This window comes from Gadus morhua, chromosome 7 (assembly GCF_902167405.1).
Source record: "Gadus morhua chromosome 7, gadMor3.0, whole genome shotgun sequence".
Taxonomy (NCBI): domain Eukaryota; kingdom Metazoa; phylum Chordata; class Actinopteri; order Gadiformes; family Gadidae; genus Gadus; species Gadus morhua.
Window position 1 is genome coordinate 14423652 of NC_044054.1, and position 22753 is coordinate 14446404.

Genomic DNA, 22753 nt, shown 5'->3' on the forward strand with positions numbered 1-22753 from the left:
GAATGTGATTAGCCATTACAAGGGGTTGGAAAATCAGACTTTTCCTGTGCCTTAGTGATAAGCAGCATTTGCCACTAGGGATGCTGGTAGACTGTAATTGCTAAACAAACTCACCTGATGGCGTGATATGACCCCTTTAATTATGAGGAATATTCACAGAGCAATGGGAAGGATCTCACTTTCCTTTCTGGTTTTACTGCACAAAGTATGCAGTGGGACCTGCGCCGAAAGTACCTCTGCAAGGGGGTCACTTAGCCGATGAAATGTTATATAAGGTCCCAGCATGAGATGTGTGGTGAACCCCTGGTGCAGTAGACCCGGTGTGTTGACGTGTATGGGATACTCTGTTGGTTTGTAGGATCTCGACAGGGAACCGATCATGGACCGCCTCCAGGCCAACATCCTGACCTTCATCACATACATTGGCTGTGGCCTGTCCGCAATCTTCCTCTCCCTTACCCTCCTCACCTACCTGGCATTCGAGTGAGTCACTCAACTCAACCACTCACCAGACCCACACCAAATGCACATAAAAGCAGTTCAGTGCATGAGTATCATGTAGACATGCATAGTGGGTCATATAATAAATAAGCTATATGCAGTGAGAACAGTATTGTCAGTGGAACAGTGGTGATGTATATGTTCAGACATATACAGGGGAGAGTTATGAACTATGTACATGAGCGCCAATTGCTGTAGGAAGTGACAATATGGTACAAGAGTATATATAGTGCGGGGGGTATGTATATAAAGGTATGTGTTGGTGGCGAGGGCGTTCAATCCTCCAATGTCTGCAGCCTCACCGGTAGGTACCCTTGAGCATGAGGCATTTGAAATTGTCGTCTTTCCCCCGAAGATCTTTATTTTGAAACGCTCAGTAGGATTTGCAAACCAGGGTTAGGGGGCGCACGGTAGCTTTTGTGGCGTGGCTGTGCAAAAACCTGCAAAATACGATGTTTGATCCCTAGTGTCTGTAATATAACCTGTTGTTTCCCAGAGTCCTTTTTAAAAAGGTAAAAAAAAAGCTAGTTTCACAAAGCCTGTTTCCTGCCAATCGTCCCTGAAGTCCTATATTTGTTAAATCTCATCTCATCTCTCTTCATTCTCACCACTTCCTTCCCCACCGCATGACTTCTCTGGAACACAACAGGAAGCTGCGTAAGGACATGCCATCCAAGATCCTGATCCAGCTGTGCCTGGCGCTGCTCCTGCTCAACCTGGTGTTCCTGGTGGACTCCTGGCTGTCGCTGTACCCCTCCGTCCCCGGCCTCTGCCTCTCCACCGCCTGGTTCCTGCACTACTTCCTGCTGGCGTCCTTCACCTGGATGGGCCTGGAGGCGGTGCACATGTACCTGGCGCTGGTCAAGGTGTTCAACACCTACGTGTCGCACTACATGCTCAAGTTCTCGCTGGTGGGCTGGGGCGTGCCCATGGTGGTGGTGGTCATCGTGATCGCTGTGGATTCGGAGAACTACGGTCTGGTGACTTACGCCAAGTACCACGACGGCACGTCGGACGACTTGTGAGTGCTCGAAGCCCAACGTGTGTAGTGATGACGGATGCAAGGATGCCACCACTGAGGATTGTTTCGCCTGTGAAGTCATCCTGCCGTTAACAGCAGGGCCGTAGCCAGGGTTTGACAAATAGTGCGTTCTGGGGCTGGGGTTTAGTTGCAGGGGTGCAGTTTTGATAGGGGTGGGTGGGGGAAATCCCACACGGCGGACACAAAGTAACAAGTGTAAACTGAATCAGACGTGCACTCACCTCGTAGAAGTTCTCAACGCAGATATTATTTTTTACAGTTTTAGAATTTAGATTCTGATTTTATTTTTGACTCTAAAGAAATGACAGAGGTCTGGACCTTGGTGGCCTCTTAGCTGGCTACGGGCATCATTAGCAGAAGGCGTTTTTCAGTAGTCACACACACATCAGCATGGGACGATTATATAGGTTTTTCCTTTTTATTAGGGAATATCTAATGAGACCGATATGACGTCCATTTTGGTCTACGAGTACAACTCCAATGATTATCAGTGGCGCATCCATCGTTGGATCCCTATTATTAACAACACTAGTAGTTCAATAGCTTGCAGAGCTCTGGTCCACACCGAGGCCAACTGTCTGCTCCCTCTCTCCGGCCCTCCACAGCTGCTGGCTGCGGAACGACATCGTGTTCTACGTGGCGGTGGTGGCCTACTTCTGCGTCATCTTCCTCTTCAACTCCATCATGTTCGTGGTGGTCATGGTGCAACTGGCCCGCATCCTGCGGCAGAACCCGCACAGCGAGCAGCACCGTAGCTCACTGCAGGACGTGCGCCGCGTGGCTGGCGTCACCGTGCTCCTGGGCCTCACCTGGGGCTTCGCCTTCTTCTCCTGGGGGCCCGTCAACCTGGCCTTCATGTACCTCTTCACCATCTTCAACACACTCCAAGGTGGGCGACGCCATTGGTGCCACATGTAGGCTGTTCACTGTTAACAGGGTTTACGTCAGCCTTACTCTCCTTTGTTTAGGGGTTATGGGTTATGTAACCCTTTGTAGTTGCAGGCATTTATTTTCATTGGTGTTTGGGGTTGATTTCATTGGTCTTAAGACCACTCTTATTTGGACGTTATTTTCAAATAATCTTGAACAAAAAACTGATGAGTGAAAACGTAGGCCCACATAGAGTATACATGGTTTGGATTAATAGATGAATTAAGTTGACTAAATAAATTCACTTGATTATCAATGTCTGCTTCCTCCGTCCTCCCCAGGCTTCTTCATCTTCCTGTTCCACTGTATGGTGAAGGAGAACGTGCGCCGTCAGTGGAGAACCTCCCTCTGCTGCGGAAAACTAAGACTGGCCGAGAACTCTGGTGAGGCAATTTTCATAAGCTGCTACATTTTAAGTTTTAAGTTTTCTTCTCACCATTGACCACTGACATTACACATTTGGTCTAATAAATCAGCCGTTGGACCTTGGGCCCAATAGCCATAAACAACTGTTCAATAGCCGCTACCTGTATATTCGACTGCAGTGGGTTGACTTCATTAATTTCCTTTCTTCAGATTGGAGTCGAACTGCCACGCAGAAGACGAAGAAGAAATCGTCTGTTAGTGGAGTGACCTCTCTGAGCTCCTCTGAGTCCAACAATTCCTCCTTCCTGGCCAGAGACTCCCCCGAGCTACCCAACGGCATCGGTGAGCCCTAGCCCACCACCACCACCACCACCACCACTTCACCAGCCATGCCCGGCCTGGTCACCCCATGCTGGGCTCCTGCCCCCGGGGTCTAATAAACCACTATTTAGTCATTTATTATCACCCAGTCATAACCGTTATCCAAATCTTGCAGTGAATGCAGAAAAATGTCATAAAGAAGCAGGTCGGGGGGTAAAGGGCGTCAAACCAAGTACCTTTATGCCTGAGACCTATAACCCTCTTGGCAGTACCTGCTCTGCTATTCTAGGCCAATTTAGTATTTGGTCGTTTAGGAGATGCTTTTATCCAACGCCACTCAGTATGGATTTAGAGACAGGTCATTAATGTAAGGTGAGGGTATCTTCCTAAAGGATGCTTTACTGGTATAAGTGTAGGACATTGGGGATCAAACACAGCACCTTTCTGCTGGATATTTTCCTTGTCCTTCAGAGATTAGGGTAAGGAGAGGGCCGTAAAATGTGGCTTGTGAAGCACTTTGAGGCTGATTAAGAGTTCCATTAAGGAAACGTACTTGATTTTAACAGCAATGTCAATGGAATCCACTTACAACTCAAGTGTGCACATTTATATATATATATATATATATATATATATATATATATAGATATGAGATTTGGGCAAATCTTTTTTTCAGCTGTGGGGGGGGAACATGTCTCTTGGGGTGGCCTACTGGTGTTCGTGTGTAGACCTACTGCTACATTCAGCTATTTGAAGATCTAAACCGAAGCTCCAGGTCACATGGCATTTAGCACTACAGTGAAACTAAGCCATTTGGCCACTTAAAAGACAGGCAAGCCCATACGTCTCTATTTAAAGAAGAATAAAGGCCACTGTATTTTGAGGAACCTAAATTGTATTTTTGGTTGCAGAAAGTCGACTCACTGACCGAGAGATCACAGCAGACGAGGCACTCAATTCAGACGCGATCCTCAACGGGACGGACCACCCACACAACCTCTGAACACGGCTGCAGTCCGGAGCCAGTCGTCATAACAAACAGACTTCAGGACGTCACCTCCAACTTGTTTTTGTGGTTACGGTTGTGGAGCTTGAAGACTGTCGTATGGATGCAGAAAAAAAACTATATACCCTATACATTTTAGATAAAGGGGGAATTTACACTGGGAAATATTTCCCATGTCTCTGATTGCACGCCAAATAACCATCATCGTTGATACATTCACAATCAAGGTGAACAATCTCTACTGGTATTTCTTCTTGGCTCGTGATACCCTCTATTGTCGAAGAGCACAATGGCCATTTCTTTGCGTTAGTATTTGTGTTGATTCTAAAGACAGATCTATATTTAAAAAAAAAATGCTATATATATTTAATTCATGGAGTACTGGTGTGGCGGTATATGAATGTGATGACACTTCAGACACACTGGTACTGCAGGCATTTATTTTCATATTACTTTGGACAAAAGCAGTCAACACCCTTCTCTACTTCAGGTGCAGTCGGCCACTGTTCAACAAACTGTATAAAACCATATTTGTTGTTGAATAAATAAATATAACAATGGACCCCATGGTAAAAGCAAGCTAAATCCACCTCTGTCAAATTCAAAGAAAAAAAATAAAAAGATTTAAGCAGAAAACAAATGGAATCCAGCAGGAGGAACAAAAGGTGCCAAGTAACAAAGAACATTCAATAAAAACCAACGCAAGCACAAAAGTATATTCTCCAACAACCATCCATTTCCCTTTAACAAAAATAATCAAACGCATTTGTCTCTTGGGCTGCGGTGGCGGCGGCGGCGGCAGGACAGGGACATCCTGAGGACTTAATACTCGACTCAACCCTCAGGTCACCGAGGAACCTAACCCAACGGGGAACCCCCGCCCATACGCTGATGCCGACGCCGGGCGTGTGAGGCTGAAGGTGTCACAGTCTCACGGGCACTCCCTTGGGGAACCCCGAGGGGACCGTGGCTGGGGCAGAGTGGGTCCGCTACTGGTACAGTGTACAGTGGGTCGTAGTAGTATTGGGAGGAACATGTTTTTGGTACCGTCATACCGATACCACTCTTATCGAGGTGCGCGTCGAGTTATGCTCGTACGGCCGGAACACATGCAAATCAACGAAGGTAGAAGTGCAGGAAGCACAAAGAGTAAATGAAGAACCGTTAACATAAAATGGTAAAAACCAAACAATCACTGTTGTAGTTGTTCTTGGGGTGGGACTAACATTTGAGGGGAGCTTGGTAAAACAGTGCCATCTCTCTCACTAGGGAGGAACTAGAGCAGCTTGGGGACAGGGGGAGGGGGTTCTTCACATTCTGTTGGAGCTCCCGCTGAAGAAGTGACTCACTTCTTCCACACGGAGTAGAAAACCCAGCTGTTAGCCTTGTTAAGGAAAGAATACATAGAGAGGAGTGACGGCTTCAACATAACTGCACACCCCAGCGCCTTGGGGTTCATTATCACGCTGAACATGTTTTTTCCCCCCCGATGCGTCTGCGAAGACGGAAACAGCAGTGGCTCATCGGAGAAGCACCTCACAGCTCCTCGATGCCTTAATCCTCCGCGAAGATTTCTGATCTGATTTCTGATTTCACCGATCAACCATTTGTGCTTTAGAGTTGGATTTCTATGCATTTATTGTTAACTACTCATTGATTATCGGCCCATACCGTGGGACACATTGACGGTGGCGACAGTAAGTTACAGTCTAGCGCATGTGTGTTGGTCCGCGTGTACAGCGTGTGTTTGTATATACAGTGAGTGTTGAGTGTGTGTTCAGGGCGAGAGAAGGATACAGCTCCATGTAAGAGGGAACACACACCACCTCCTTGCTGAAGTCCACAGGACAGGACAGCTTCTGCAGCTGCTCTTCGTACAGATCCAACGCCTCCGTCAGGTTCGCACAGTTACCCTGGAAACCACACAGCGCCACATCCGCATCATCAGCACCACCAAAGCAACCATGTCCCCATAGTCAATTATCATCCCCATAATGTGATTAGAATGATTATTGATTATCACCATAGTCAAGTATTGTGGCTATAATAAGATTATGCAGAACCCATTATGACAATGCCCAACCACCCACCCACTCACACACACAGACAGAGAAAGAGAGCCTACCTGTGTGAAATACTTTCCACTGGGGCGCAACACCTTGATGGACAGGTCTAAAATGAGACGCAGGAACTCCCACGTTGAATCTAGGATAAAGAGTAGCGCAAAGAAGCTCTTAACACAACCTCAAATGTGATCAGACTAATTAAGTCAAATGTGGCCTCCTTTTGCCAAGGTCGGACTGTATAAAATGCCTGAAATTATACTTTAAACGAGTGTTTGTTTCGGTTATTAATCTTATTAACATTTATTCTGACAAACAAACAGCTGTAATTTAGGGGATTTGCATAACAACTGTTGACTCACGTATTTGCCAGAGAAAGCCCTCTGGCATTGCTTCACAACATACAACAAGCAGGCATATATTTGTTTCCTTTTGCCTTGAAGCGAGTTGTGGATCGGTTGAGCTAGAACAAAGCAATTAAGAAAAATACTGACACGCGTGCCAAACACACCTTCTTCAGGCAATGTCGATATGGGGACCGCCGTGAGGTCATTGATGACATAGTCGAAGGTCCGCCCCTCCTCCACGTACTTCTTGAGCACAGGAACGCAGTCCTCCACCAGCACCTGGACGACACACACAAACACACAGTGACCTTTAACGAAATACACACTGGAACAAAGCCATGGGTTAAACACACACACACACACACACACACACACAGGACACTTAAAAAGGAGTCATATTATACCACCAGGAGTGTGATTAGCAGTTACAAGCAGTTACAAAAGCTGCGTCTTCTGACATCACTAATGGGCGTGTCCACCTAGATGTGTGCTGGATAGGTGAGTCTATCAGCCTACCAAGAGGACTGAAGCAAATGGCTAATCACACTCACACCTGGTGGTATAATATGTCACCTGTAAATCCAAACAGGCTACCTATCGAACATGTAACAGACATAGCACCAATGGGCTGAATTGCCAGGGAGGACGACTCAGAATGCATGCAGCGCTACACGGTCATAGCCCAGCTCACCTGATAACAATCTCCGGTGAGGCTGTCCAAGATGTCTCCGCACGTCTTCCTCATGTGCTGTCGGCAGCCATCGATAACCGCCTCGTCGATGTGAAGGTGGTGTTAAGGTTCACTGGACCATGGAGGAATGTCAACAACGACCACTAAGGGTTGAATTGCTCAACCACTAAGGCCTGAAGGGCTCGACCATGGGCTTTGAAACCAAAACCAAAAATCTTGTTTTGTTTTGAATGTGGCAACACCACTTATTGGATTCTTAAGATAGCGGTCTCTGCCAAACGGCTAGTGAGCGGTTCGCTCTGCCCTGAAAGCAGGTGGCTATCTCTCCATGACGTCAAAGTGCCTTTTAATATACTCCTCGACGTCCCGACCAAGGGACACAGGAGGTGAGGTGTGTCTGGATGTGTGGGGCACCTTGGGGCAGGGTTAGGTAAATAGTTGTGGCCAGTCTTAAAACCTTCAAGCCGTATTGTTTTTCTTGGAATCATTATTTTGTTTGCACAACAAAATGTTTCACTTTCGACAAATGGTACCCACATAGGACGGGCCCAACGCCAACCAAACGGCACCATGAGATCAGACCATCGGACGGCCTGACCATGGGGGGGGGGGCCACATTCAAAACAATTGTCCCCAGTGTGACTTCATCTCAAGACATAACACAGAAGGATATCTCCAACATGGTGATCATCTTTGGCTTCAGTTTGACCGTCTCGGCCAGGATCCCTCCATCTCCGCCACCCAGGATCAGGACCTCCTTCCCCTCGTAGCTCTCCCGCCCGCCGCCCATGATGGCCTGGGTGTAGGCCAGGTCGCTGTCTGCCATGTCTGGAACGGAAGAAAACACATGAGGAAAGGAGTTGTGAATTTAGCACCTGTGCTCTGAGGACAGCAGACACCATCGTGTCTGACCACAGGGGGTAACTGCCGCCAGAGTCTCTGCTATGGTGATTCTGAACAATTGTGTCTGCTGCAATTGATTAATATGTGCAAAAAGTCCGTCCTGGTCTAGACACGGACAGTGTACCTTGAAGGGCATTTCAAATGGAGCGAACAGAGGATCACTCTCCATGACAGAATTGAGCATCTTGGCATTCAGCCTAGCGCTAAGCCCTTCCCCTTGGCACCGCTACCTCCTCCCGCCGTTATTAATAAAGCTACACAATGCCATTGGGCATGCCAAAGACAACTCTAATTATTACATTATCATTGTTTGCCAGAATCCTTTAATAAAAAAATATATGCATGCTTTTGGTAAACAAGGTCGTTAATATTAATTCCAGAGAGAATAAAAAAGTGGATCAGGGGGAAGGCTGAGAACTAAATGAAAATACAAGTATAACGTATTTGAGAAAGGAATGGAAAGAAAAACACAGTCACACCAAACAATCACCATAACACCAAACTACGACACACACACACACCAAACCAACATCATCACACCAACTTTCACACCAGAAAGACAACATATTCACCATAAAACCAAACCATCACCGTAGCAGCAAACAAACTCTAACCAATTACCATAACACCCAATAAACACCAAACCAACACCTATCAACAGTACATCATAATATCACATTTTACCAAAAAACCGCCATCCCCTTCACACCAAACAAACATCCCATAAAGAAACCAAGTCACCAGAAAAACAGAACGGTCCCACTCTGACTGTACTTACTGACGTCCCCATTGAGGACCAACATGTTCCCAAACTGCTGCGAGTGTAGTATCTTGATGTTCTGATAGGCCGAGTCCTTGTCGTACAGCACGTGGTCGATGTCATACTCCACCAGCCGCCCGTCCGCAGTGGGCCAGTAGCGGTCCACGGAGGCCCCGCGACTGATAGCTGGGAGTCTGACCACACATAGGTAGGATTACCGTCTGTACAGAACCCTCTAGACTTCTTATCTGTCCCTGTAGACATGTCATCTGGAAAACCTTAAATAACTATACACTGTTGCACATAACTCATCTATTGTGTACAGAACCGCCCAGAATACTGTGCTCCTCCTGCGTTGTATTTAATGCTTCTTGTGCACTTCTGGTGGGATGTCAATTACATTTCATTTGCTCTGTACCTGTACTTTGCTAAATGACAATAAAGTTGAATCTCATCATCCCTCATCTCATGTACTATCCAGTCATTCAGCAGACACTTTAATCCAAAGCATTTTTATTCAAGGTCTTCAACGCTAGAAATGTGGACTGCCGGTCAAATGTGAGTGAAAGTAAACAGTACAAAACCTGAGGGGAAAAGATCTTTAGAAGAGTCGTTAGATCTTTTCGGATTCCCAAGGAGCACACCCTTGATTGGACTGAATTTGCAACGCTTAGACCGTTTTGATTGTTTTTGTGGTGCATTTCCCACAGGCATGTTGCTTACACCCATGGTGTTAGTCAACAGTTTAGCTTTTTTTTATTGTTATATCATTGATGGCACTGGCGCTGTGTGCTAGGCTGGCACAACCGTTTTGTGTGACGCTACTTGCTTTCCCGTGCCCAGTTCCGTCATATCTTTTAATTATATCATTCTCTGGATTGCTTCAACCTCGCACGGCCAGTGCAGAACATGTGTATTGACACCAGCGTGTTGGAGCGTGTCGTAAAACAGAGCTACAGGCCAAACTACATATTCCACCTCTAACCGAATCGCCCTTGCCCATCTGCTTCGCAATGATAACACACACACACACACAAACACACATTTGTTTTATTATAGGGAGGGAATCGTTTCAGGCAGTTTCCTCTCTACGGAGTAAGGAGATGTTTGCATTTGCCAGGTACATTTTGAGTGTGGCATTTCCATATTTCAATACAGTGGTTGAAAAGCATTCAGTGCCAATGTGCGCCTGGCCATTTCTCAGAGTATATCAGAGTTCAGGATGAACACCGGCTGCCGGTATATTGGGCGTTTCCATAAGACGTGTTGTTCACAAGTCACTAAGACACTGGGCCCCCTTAGTTATTAACTCTGGTAACGCGTATAGCCCTTGAGGGGAGCGGAGACAACCTTGGCTGACTCAGACGCAGCAATACCAGGAGCTACTCCCTGAGATACCTGAAAGGAGTACTGGCATCCCTATCTCCAGCTGTGCCTCAAGGACGTTTCCCTGATTTGATACTCTTTACCCTTTATTATAATATACTCTTTAATCAACACTTGAAAACGAAATACTTCAACATGTTACAGATTTTCGTTTGACCACCCACCTTTTGACTCTGGTAATAATGCCTCGTAGAAGGTTCTCCAACTTTGTTTCCAGTGCATTTAAAAGCTGTGGGACAAAAAAAGAGCCCCTTTAACATTTGAACTTTACAACACTGTGCACAATAACATCTCGTCTTGACAGGCAAGCAATAGGTCGTCACGTCAAGTCGATTCAAATGACGATGAATGCATAAAATTGTCAATTATCTGAGCACCTACATTGTCTACTTGAGCGCTGTCGTCGCCTTCGTAACACTGGAGATCAACAGTGACCAGCCCGTGCGTGTGCACACGCAGAACGACAAATCTGGTGAGAAAGAAGATAAGGACAAGTGAAACGATTTAGAGAGGCCATTTTGTTTGGTGTGTAGAATGTTGTGAACCAAACTGAAAAGTAGATGCCTCATTGTATTTATTTTTTTTACGTACAGTGGCGTCCAAAAGAGAAATGATATGGTAGAAACAAAAAAGGCAGTATGAAACCGTTATTTCAGCTTGGTTTTATGCCACCGTTATGTCTATTAATTATTGTACTATCTATCCCTGCAAGGAGGCATCCCTCTTATGTGTTTTTCTTTAGAGGGGTTTGGGGGGGGGGGGGTGGAACTTAAAACCTGAAATACAATATGCCCTTCAAAACGGCTCCTCCCTGGCTACAGGTTTGGCCAGGAGCCATCACGTACAGATTACAAAAGAGTGCCGAGAAGACTTGGAATGTAGCCCAGCCGTCAGACCATCCAACAGCTTTGTGTTGAGAGGGAATCATGTTTGATCAAGGTCGGTTTGCACCGCTGACTACAGACAGTGGCCAAACGACTAGCAAACATTCATTTCCAATGGAATCCCAGCAGCACACGCCCACGGATAGGCTGGAGTCTGGACCCAGAGCAATATAAGCGGACTTCAACTTGATGAAAAAAAAAAAAATCTGGACAGATAATACATAGGGTACAGAGATGTTGCTCCCATATATCCATTGTGATCGATCGCCTATGCTCTGAAACGCAAACCAGTAGCCTCTGGCTCAATATCAGCCCTAGGCAGTGGGGGCTGCTGGATTTTAAAGTGAGGGAGGAAGGACTGCGCGCTTGGTTGACATTGGCCTGCTTGCACTGTCAGTGGCCTATGGTGGCATAAGTATGAGACTCAAGATGTTTCAGGGTGTTTTGGTGAACTACAAACATACAAATCCACCAGTGCCAGCAATATACTTTGAAAGCTTGTTGGCAGCCTGTCTTGGACTATAAGGGCAGAAGGAAAGGGTGCAAAGCCAATTAGTCAAATCAAGCCTACTCTTGATTTGTAAGGCTAAACTCTGGGCCTATCAATGGGCCTATTTTTGCCCTCAATGACTGAAGCTATTGGTTGTAATTTTGCTATGTTTATTTTCAGCTACAATTGTTTTAAGAAAAATTAAGACACAAGACTGTAAGTGATGCCATTTAAAATGCATCATGCTCTGAATCATTCAGAGTAACAAACAATTAAAGGAACAACAAGAACTTTAATTCACAACTATTTACATGGGCTGTAAGCCTAACATTGTTTGAGGCAAATGTGGATGTTAATGGATGTTTCAGAATGTTCGTCATGGTGTTAGGCCAATTAAGATTGAGGGACTTCATTTATAGATCAAGTCAATCCTCCTCGAGGGCTCTGCAGCTCGGCCGTGGGCAGCCCGGCCGCAGGTTCCGCAGCGCGGCCGCGCTAGCAGCCCGGCCACGCGCTACGGAAACGCCAATATAAGCGAACAGAGCCGCACTGTACCGCAACGAACAGTAGCGCACCGCTCGGTGGAAACAAGGCATATGACTGAGCGTTGGTTCTCTTCGTTGGTTCTCGTAGTCTAGACTGGAGGGGATAACTCTTCCCTCTGGGCTGTTCCACAGCCAGGACTCCTGCTTATTGGTTCAAAGCGCAGTGAGGGCTCCTTCTTATTGGTTCATAGCGGAGCCAGAGCTCCAGCCTATTCGTGAATAGACATAGGCGGGGTCCAGATCCCTTAGCTAGTCACACCCACTCACTCTCCCATTGAACCCCATGTTATTCACCGGCCACCAACACTTTCGGGGAAATGAATGGTAGTCGTCAATAGGCGATAGGGCGGGGGTGCAAATGTCCCTTTACCCAGGGAAACGAACATTACATACACAAATGCATTAAAGTAGTCATATTTAAGGGCATTAATTCATTACAGTAGTCTGGGCAAGCTAAAATTTTTATTCTCAACAATGTTAAGGAGGATCTTCCTCCCTCTCCTCCCTGGAGAGGACTCCACTGGCCAGAGGTAACCCCCGGCCAAGGACTTGGCAGCCACCCTTTGATGTCGTCGTCCGAATGCAACTGCGGAAGTGTGTGCGCATGAGTTCACCAAAACGACTTTGATAGTCAAAATTCAACTGACCTTCCCTTTTTGCCTACGAAGGTAGCCAGGTGGCCGTGTCCCTCTGTGTCGTGGACAGTCTCTGTCATTTCCTGCTCCTGAAATATGGACTGTAGACCATGGACTGTCGAAGTACAGTCAGCTGGAGAGAAACCAAAGCACAGGGTCAAAAAAACGACAAGCAGCCATTTATTATACTAAAATGCCGTGCTTACAATTTGCAAAAGTAAATCAATGGCGGTATACATTTATATAACTGGCTAAACCCAGTGTTTTGAAACTGCGATCCCAGCAGCAATTTTCAGTAATGTTGACATTTATTTATTCCCACAAATGCTGTACCTTCCTGGTACCATTATCCATAAAGAACTTTCAAAGTTCGTAGATGACGCAATTCTCAACTTTGTCTCCAAAAACCAATATTTGAGCATGTCGTTCAACACACACACACACACACACACACACACACAGAGAGAGACAGAGAGACAGAGAGAGAGAGAGAGAGAGAGAGCGCTACCAACCCGTTCCTTTCAAACCCCAGTGTTCCAAAATCAACGGTAAACTGAGCAACTTATCAGTCAAACATAGTATGGAACCATATAATAAATATGACAACGAGAAAATGTACAAAACAATTACTGACAATTCCCTACTATAAAAAGGAAGATATTCGTTAAGAGGATAAAAGGAGTGACGTTGACAACACTAATGTTCTGTGCCACCAGTATACTAACATTCAGGCCTGGTAACAAAGTCGACACAAGTTGGTTGGTTGATGGTGAGCCATGTATGGGTATACGATTATCGGATACGATATCGATTATCAACGCGAGTTAGGTTCCTGACGACGTGCGTGCGGTCTCGCCTCCTGTACAGTATCCAGGCTTGGGCACTTACGGAGGCAGAGCTTGATACCCTTGAGGTTATATGGACTGGGTTCCTGAGGAGAATGGTGAAAGGGGGGTACGTTCGAAAAAACGTTCCCACAGATAGGGGAAGGCAAGGACTGACGGACAAGGATTTAGACTGGCGTTTTGAACTTTCGAACGATAGACTCCGGGAGATTACACAAACACTACCTATCCGCAACTTCTGTTACCGGCAACATGTTAAATACATCGGTCATGTGTGCCGGTTAGAAAACAATACCTTACAAAAGCAAGTATTGTTTAACATTAAAAATCCCAGAAAAGTCTGGAGCAAAATAGAGACAGTGCTTGGGGTTGATGTTACACAAGCCAGAAGAGCGATGATGTCGAAGACAGATATCCTGCTGCTGCTGGAGCGGAGACTTCCGGCTCTCCAGCAGTAGCGCCCCAAGGCCAGATATGCGCCTAGCGGGAAAACTGATGATGATGATTGTTTGATAACAACCGACTGCCTTGGGGCTTACAGGAGGAATACCAGAGGTGCGAATAAACAAAAACTGGAAAAGCTGGAAAAGCAGGTGTTCTGCAGACCATCTCTGCTTTTGTAGTACTTTGTTCTAAATAAGTCTTAAAAGGGGACATTATGAAAACACTTTTCCTGGGATTTGGGGTGTTGTTTTGGGCCTCTGTTGTTCCCACACGCATACCAACTTTGAAAAAAGTCTGTACATGATTTTTTGAGTGAGATATGCATTTCTGAAAGTACCCCGCCTACAGTTACCTACGTAGGAAGGGGGAACAGTTAAAGGTTGTATAGGTGATTTGCTTTTTTGGCCATTTTTGCAAAATTACTTGAAATCCTTATCATAACCCGCTTACAGCCACTGAGTTAGAAGTACTGACATGAAAATTAAACAAGTCAATCATCTGTGGAACGGGCAGGGCTCGAAAAACTCCAGCCAATCATTTCCATTGCCACCGAGTTGCATTGGACAGTAAGTACGTCAATCAAACGGTCGTACTGCACTCCCCCTCCCCCGCGCCCCGCGCGCGACCCCTTCGTGCAGTACTCGTGACCCAGAGCTCGTGACCCAGAGCAAGCTCCTGTTTGTTGTTATCCTGCGGTAGCTACTGGAACTAGTTAATCCACATTTGGACCTAGCAGTAGAAGACAATTTCCATGGCAGACAAGACGCCACCATCCCCACCACCACCACCACCACCACCAGCAAAGAGAAGGAAAACTCTTTTTCAGAGAGTAATTGATAATAAAAACGCTGAAAGAGAAAAACTGAAATCAAGAATAATCCTAGGCGCTGCTTTCGAACGTTGGCGGCAACTGAAGGACGAGAAGGGTCTAAAAACCGATGCTTGTGTGGCGGTTGACCTAGTTTCAAAGTTTATACCGTTTATACTCGGTAATACCGGTGTGGAGACGAGTGTATTACTCGGTGTGAAAATGTCCACACCGCGGCAACCCTAGTGAAAACCAGGACTTCCAATACAATTATATGAAACAAACATACATTTTCTAAAAATAGTAATGATTTATGTGACCGTTTAATGTTTATAACATCTGGTCCAACCATTGCAGCGAGAACGTATTCTCAGCAGGGGGTGCAGGGAAAAAAAAAAATTCAGCCTGCACTAGACTCGCAACTCGTTACATTGATAAAAAAAGATGTATAGCAGCGCAGCTCAATTACACCAGTGCATGCGCGGACAGTTGAAAATCGATCGTTCACATCCAGCTGCTCACAGAACAAGTTTAGCGCACCCCCGCTACCCTCACACTTTTTCATATAACCTTTTTTCAGCACTAGGTCATATGAGCATTAAATAAATGCTGCGTCTCAAAATGCCTTGGACAGCAGCGAGGATGACTCGCTTTGCCACGGGCCGAAACAGTTCGGAGCGACCACAGCCAGAGCGAACACAGCGGGGCAGAGGAGTGTCAGGAATAGTCTTTGGTGTACACATCAGTACGGCCTATTTGCACTACTGTTTAGTGGCAATGCAGTGTTTTATTCGATGCCTTTTTATTTTCGTATATTATTTCAATGAATACAATTTATTTATTCATAAAAAACGGATCTGGTCTTCAAATCTTTTTTCCAAATATAGGTCGTCTTACAATGGGGTTTGTGTTTATATTCGGACCAATACGGTACAGCGGGCGCTCACATGACGTTAAGCATTTCCTGGTGCATAATGTGACGCTTCAGAACCTAAAATCCCGTTTCTCCCCGTTGACACGACAACACATAACCGGCGTTTTCAGAAATCTCCACTTTGGCCGGAGTTTTTAGAAATGATCGTTTTCTGTGATAAGACAGGGCCTCGGACAGGGGGTGTTGCAGCACCCCCAGCACTCCTACTTCCCGCGGTACTGGGTGCAACTTACAGCTGAATGTAGTGCCATGTTGTTAAACGAAAACCTACGCTAGCCTGGCTCGCTCTCGCGCATCTCTGTTCGCGCTCGTGCATGATTGCGCGTCCAGGTACTTGGAATGGGTGGAGTCAGAGTCAGCGTTGAAGGAGAGGGGGTAGGACCATTTGAGTTGTGTATTTTCAAAATCTGCTGGCGTTTCGCAAATCACCTACCCAACCTTTAATTATTACCTCCCACTTCCCCAACCCCCTCCAATCAAAGCATAGCTCAGATTTTGTGGACCAGCGGACGAGCAGCTTCGGTGGGGGGGAACTCGGCGGCAGCCCGGCATCTCAGCTCCGCGAGTGCAATCCCTTTCTCTGCCGGACTGCCGCCGAGCTACCCCCTGCCGGCGCTTGCGCGGCGGTCCGGAGCAGGAAACATGGAGGAGAAAGGGATTGTACTCCCAGAGCTTAGTTGCCGGACTGCCGTCGAGCTACCCCCGCCAGAATGCTGCCGGAAAGCTTTGGCGGCAGTTCAGCTCCCGGAGTACACCGCCGGAGCTGCCGGACTTAGCTCCCCGCGCCGTTAGCTCCGGCGCGGGGAGCTCGGCGGAAGTCCGGAAGCTCAGCTCCCGGAGTACAACACCTTTCTCATCCATATCGCGGTTAATGGACTTCAGAGAGTCACGGCCAACGTTCCTTTCCCCCAATTCTTCTCAACCATGGCCGAGATATGCCCAACTACGGGTCTTTACTTGTTGTGGAAGTACCAGAGACGTCAGACGCAGTCTTTATGATTCATAATATCATCTGAGGGGCAATTGTGGCCGTGATAATAGATATAATATTATATAAATACCCATAAATAATATTATTATTATTATAAAATATTATATAATATTATAGAGCTCCCGGAGTCCGTAAACTGCAACAATCCCTTCTCCTCCATGCTGTGGTTCAGTCAGACAGCTCATTGGTCAATGGGCAGCAGCTCATTTGCATTAAGGCTACAGACACCAGAAACGGTGCATTCTGAAGGGACTGAAACAGAGGGGAATAGCGGTAGGCGAGATCCTTGCAGGATAGTTATACAAACTTAGATTTCCACTCCAGTAATAACTGTTACAGTACATAACCTAATTACGGAAAACCGCCCTGGGTTCCCCCACAATTGAATTCTCCCTACCATTATGTACCGTACTTTGACTAATGCTAGTCGCAGCTATTTCATTACTTAAAGGACATTACGTGATTAAATGTAACATGAATTAAACAATCATACTTTACCTCGTCCATGAACATGATCGCTGCCAAGTGGCGACAGATCGATTTTCACCCGAAATGGTGGGAAAGAGAACTCCTCGCATTAGCCCACGCTACCAAGATACGTCATCAAACTACGATTTTGTTAAATGGTCTTGATTGAGAGCCCGCTAGCGGCAGAAAATTACATATTTTACCTTTAAAAGGGATACATCACCCATTCAGAACCAGCGTTCTATCATTATAAAATCGCTATTGTAAAATAAAAAAATAGTTTTTTTTCCCCAGTCTATCCCAGTCTCCCCATGGCCCAGCTTTCCTGATCTAATTTTCTCCCGAGATGATGCTTGACGTCATCTCGGCAGAACTTTGTTTGCCTGCTAGAAGGGCCGAGGACTACAAACCACTGGTTCCGCAAATGTGTGAGCCCACCAATAAGGAATGAGGCGGGGCGGGAGCTCGCGTACGAGATGTACACACAATGTCTATGAAGGTATTATTGTAGCAAAAGTCGATTTGAATGGATTCAAATTTCAATGGATTCGATTTGAAAAGTCGAAAAGGCGATTTTCATTGGATTAGGAAATTATGGGCAGGACTATTTTGTCCCGCTCACGGACGCTCTGTCATCTACGGATACGAATACTTTTGCTACACATTTACCACCTAGGGGTGTTGCAAAACAACCTGCAAAAAAACCCACAGCTGAGACTTGCAGGAGCAGATTCGAGCAGTTGTATCTGAAATCTGAAAATGGTTTTGTGCTCGCTCATTAAAATGCTGAATTACCTTTGCGTTCACAGATGTGCAACTTCTGATGCATTTGTTCAAATTTGGGTTTACGAATGCACACCTTTTGGGCATGTTCTCAGATTATGAAACACGGGTGTGCGAATGTGTTTTGCACCAACTGCGCCGCAATAATTGTAGCAAAAGGATTTGTGCATCTGTAACACAGATTAGCGTTCTCGTAGACCCTATTTTGTGTTTACAATGGTATAATTTTTTTTTTTTTTTTTTTTTACGACTACAAATGTACTGTTACACATTTGTGACTTTAGAGTACACATGCAAAATAAATATATACGACTTCAAATTTACTGTGACTTTAGTGTACGCATTCAAATTCTGCAGTTACAGGTGCTAAAGACTTTTGCTACAATAATACCTTCATAAATGTCTGCCATGTTTTTTCACCCCGAGAACAAATTTGCAATGTGAAACAGCCGAAGTGGATTTTGAAAATCTATTGTTGGATTTGGACATTCAGGGCTATTAGTACGAGCCAGAATACAGCCAGGAAGAATTTAGACAAATAGAGGGTGGGAGGGCTGTTGCGGGGAAGACTTTTGCTTTGCTAATGTTACCTGTGTTGTCCAGGCCATCAAAGCTAATTACCCAGCACAAGATGGGCAGTACCGTGGCTACCAGGAGACCGTAGATGCTCAAGATGAGCTGTGACTATTTTGACTCTAGCAAACGCACCCTACACGTAGGGCTGGGCGATATATCGAATATATGCGATGTATCACGAGATGTTCTCCAGGGGATGTATAAAATGCCCCTATCGCGAACATCGAATATAAATTGGCACGCAATGTTTCTTTTTGCCGCCGCCGGCATACTCGTTGTGCTTTCACGCGACGGGGCGACAAGATCTCATACAAAGTGAACGTAGAGACGCGTATCTGCCAATCAGCGTTCAACAGCGTGGCCACTGAGTGACATGTGCAACGTAACAGCCAACCAGCGTTCAACCGTCAAACTCGGTGCAGTGCAGTCCGGGGTGAACTGCAGCACGGAGGAGAAAGTGATTGTTGCCGTTTGCGACTCCCGGAGCTCTATATATATATAATAATATATAATATAATATAATTGTTTATATAATATCACGGCCAAAAGCTCTGTGCGCCTCCTGATGGCCGTAGCGTGGGGAGCTCTCATAGGGATTGGGCTTCTCGGGGTTTGTTTAACGCACAGCGTTCCCTTCTCTCGCTATTTCCGGTGGCTCTCTAAACACACTCACTCCCCCCGCCCATTGCGAGTCCACGAGATTCTCATGGACGCGCGTGTGTGCCGTAGTCTGGAAGGCGCGCTGCTGTAGGTGTGTGTACCTCCGACCGGTGAGTGAGAACAGCCAGAGAGAGAAAAAAGGATGGAAACTGAGGATTTGGTTTTGAAAAAGAATAGCACTGGATCCTGCGTCTGGCAGTGTATATATAATAATTATTATTCAAACTGTTAATAAATAATTAACGGTTTGAATAAATGCTGTTTTGGTAAATCTAACTTGCTGTGATTTTCCTTTTCTTATGTGCAAGTTCTAAATTGTTCCAATAGAAAGCACTGATGAGTTTAAACAATATTTTGTTTCATGTAATCTACATGCAGACTTATGTTTCAGTAATACTAGAATTATTACTGACGTAACATTATGCCAGACATGGTTGAATCGAGCATTTATGATGTGCTCTAGAGGAGATTCAAAATATATCGAGATATATATCGTGTATCGAGATATAGTAAATAAATATCGAGATATTCATTTTGGCCCATATCGCCCAGCCCTACCTACACGTTTTATTTTTCTAAATAGTTCACATTTTTTCATGAATAAAACTTCAAATTCATGTTGGTTGTTGTGACTTCTTTACTATTCCAAGTGCTGTTATACTAAAGTAGGCCTACTGTATAAGATAAACACTTATTTCAACTGGGGAGAAAAGGTTGAGTACAAATACTTGATATGCTGAGCTACTGTAATTAGCAAATGTTTTTATGTTTTTTTAAACGAGGGCAGAAACCTTAACTAGTCAACGTATCACGGGGATATGTTTGCACAAAGTTTGCTCGTGCTACCACTCGCGCAAGGACCATGGGTCATACCCCCTCCAAAAGGAACCAGGCGGGCGGGCGCAATGCACTGTGGTAGGGTTTCTTACTTTTGAGCCAGAGAGACACTTTCTGCCTTTTCTCAGGCTAGGATGAACCGATTTAAAAAAAAGAAACGCATTTATAATACATAGAATTATTTACTTCACATAACCTTCATATCTCCCCCGGTGAAGTATCCCTTTAAAACTGATTAAATTCACACAAATCAATGAATCAGGAACTTATTTTCCAAACAACCATTGGAATCCTCATGCAAACATGCAAATAAAGATACTTGAATTAACATTTATAAATATGGGGGTCTTACGGGATAGTTTATAATATAAACACCAAATGTATATTATTGTATTATTATATTATTTATTTTAAAAAAATCCCTCTTTCATGGTAACATAATGCTCATTTAATCTCAACATAATGTGAGCAACATATAAAGTTTGTTTGGTTGTTTTAGTTGTGTTCAGACCATATAACAAAAGGTTAATGATTTAACTTTTTATTTTGCAGATTGGTTATAAAACAGCATACCTTAATAAAGACGTCTGCAACTATGTTATTGTTTTAATGCAAAATAATACACTTGTCATTCTAGCAGAGAACGCCTGCGAGCAAGTTTATATTCTAGGTCGGCCTGTGACCTAGAATGAGAGAGCATATTTGATTGGCTACAACGACATCGGCCAAGTGCAGTGAAACGTGAAAGTCTCGAACATAAAGCCAGGACACTGATAAACCAAATTATTATCGTTTAATTTTCAAATCCCCAATTATCATGTGTTGCAAAAGATTGGGAACTGTATATGGCTCTTTTTTTTTTCTTTTTTTTTTAAACACAACCTAGTGGTTTACCGCACATCTGTGCGGTGCGCAAAATGCCATGCTGCATGCAAAATAACGACCCAGTGCAACCAACATGCTTATTATACGTCCCAGCAATGCTGGGTCACCACCAACAATATGGTCCAGTAACCAATCAATCAGCCAACCAATCATGCGGTCAATCGATCACCCTCTCTCTGCCCATAAAGACACCACATTACATTACATTCCTTGTTAGGATGTACCCTTTTGTACGCTAACTTTAAGTTGAATAGACAGGTGTTCGTCTAGCACTAATCAACAGCAGTAACGTTGCGAGTATTCCTGATCAAGTTTCTCCCTATATTGCGAGTCGTATCGAATTACCTTGAAAATACCAGGGGGAAATAAGTTTATGTACTGTGCAATTTATTAAAAAGAATTTAAAAAAAAAAACACCAACAACTGCGTGCCAATCCTACTTTATGACACCTCCGCTGTCATTAAAATAATTTGGAGAAGTAAAAATGTGCGTGATGATGCAGACGCAAACTCGTGTCGGCAGAAACGTGAATTTTAGCGGACAGCTAATAATGCTACATGCTAAGCACATTATTGACAGACTGAAAGTAACCTAAAGACATCAGGGTTTGACTGTCATTATCGGCGCCGTTTCAAATGAGCTGGATGTGTTTTCTGAAATAAACTATCGTGCTTACGATTAACCACAGAAGCGGGTTTGTCACAAAGTAAAGACAACACATTGTAGGACTCGTTTCATCCCGAAGCCCGTGTTTCCATTACAATAATCTTTTAACATGCAACCTAGCCCATTAATGCGGGCTAGCTAGCTAGCATAATGTGTTCTGCTGCAGTGCCCGTTACCGGCATGTCGCACAACAGATCCGGTACTCGTTGTTTCTTACCTGGGGCAGAGAGCTTGAAGTCAAGGGTATAATGTCGCAAAGCCATAATTGCCTACAACCATCAGCCATGCCTGGGTTAGCAGGCAGCCGGCGGTAAACGGGTAATCGCGGGGATTGAGAGCACAGAGCAAGGGTCCTATCAGTTGCGTGTGCGGTGTGCTGGAAGCTACATTCTGTAGGGCAGTAACCTCGTTCGCAGGCGTCCTCGTCTCTCGACAGAACGCCTAGGACGGGATACTCTAAATCAGCGTTATTGCCGAGAGAGAGGGGGCGGGACGTTCAGTTAAACAGTTTTTTAGCGGAGAGGGCAGAGAGAGGGCGGGACTTTCCATAGAGGGATATCCGCTTCCGTTACATGTTTCGGTTATTGCTTTGTCCAATTTTCGTCAAAATTCACATTAATTCTCATTGTCATTGTTGCTATTATTTTATATCATGCTTTTACTGTTATCGCCCCGGAGTATGTTAAGAGGCGTACATTACTTATAGGAAGTAAAACACCGGAAATTGCGTTGCGGTAGGCCGGTATAACACTGCAATACAGGCTCCTCTCTCAGCCTAGTGCAGGTAGGTCTATGAGCGCTGTCCTGCCACCTCCGGGCAGGAATATACTATTGGACATAGGGGCTCTGCCATGTGGATGAGTCATGTAGTGGGAGTGTCCTGTAGTTTTGTGTATTATTAGCGGGTAAAATGCATAAATGGAGCTGTTATTCTAGAGAGAGTTACGTTTGGTTGTTAAGTTAGAGATAGTTATGTTTAGGTATA

The 22753-nt window shown here is 45.1% G+C and overlaps 2 protein-coding genes across 2 annotated transcripts in view; one reads left to right on the top strand and one right to left on the bottom strand.

The window, feature by feature from the left end:
* The window catches only part of LOC115547665 (uncharacterized), a 20682-nt gene extending 15954 nt beyond the window's left edge, over positions 1-4728 (top strand). The window contains exons 30-35 of the mRNA XM_030362056.1: positions 359-483; positions 1151-1522; positions 2149-2432; positions 2755-2856; positions 3050-3181; positions 4072-4728. Of these exons, the coding sequence (XP_030217916.1) occupies positions 359-483; positions 1151-1522; positions 2149-2432; positions 2755-2856; positions 3050-3181; positions 4072-4163 (1107 nt within the window). The 3' untranslated portion in view covers positions 4164-4728. The remainder of the gene's footprint in view (positions 1-358; positions 484-1150; positions 1523-2148; positions 2433-2754; positions 2857-3049; positions 3182-4071) is intronic.
* sms (spermine synthase) lies at positions 4585-22283 on the bottom strand. Its single transcript, XM_030362116.1, has 11 exons — positions 21986-22283; positions 12883-13003; positions 10698-10785; positions 10481-10545; positions 8949-9124; positions 7941-8095; positions 7268-7357; positions 6741-6855; positions 6292-6371; positions 5964-6079; positions 4585-5542 (listed from the first exon to the last, which is right to left on the bottom strand). Exons 1-11 carry the CDS (start codon positions 22029-22031, stop codon positions 5512-5514), a joined length of 1083 nt encoding a protein of 360 aa, XP_030217976.1. The 5' UTR covers positions 22032-22283; the 3' UTR covers positions 4585-5511.
* Positions 22284-22753: the final 470 nt, after the last annotated feature.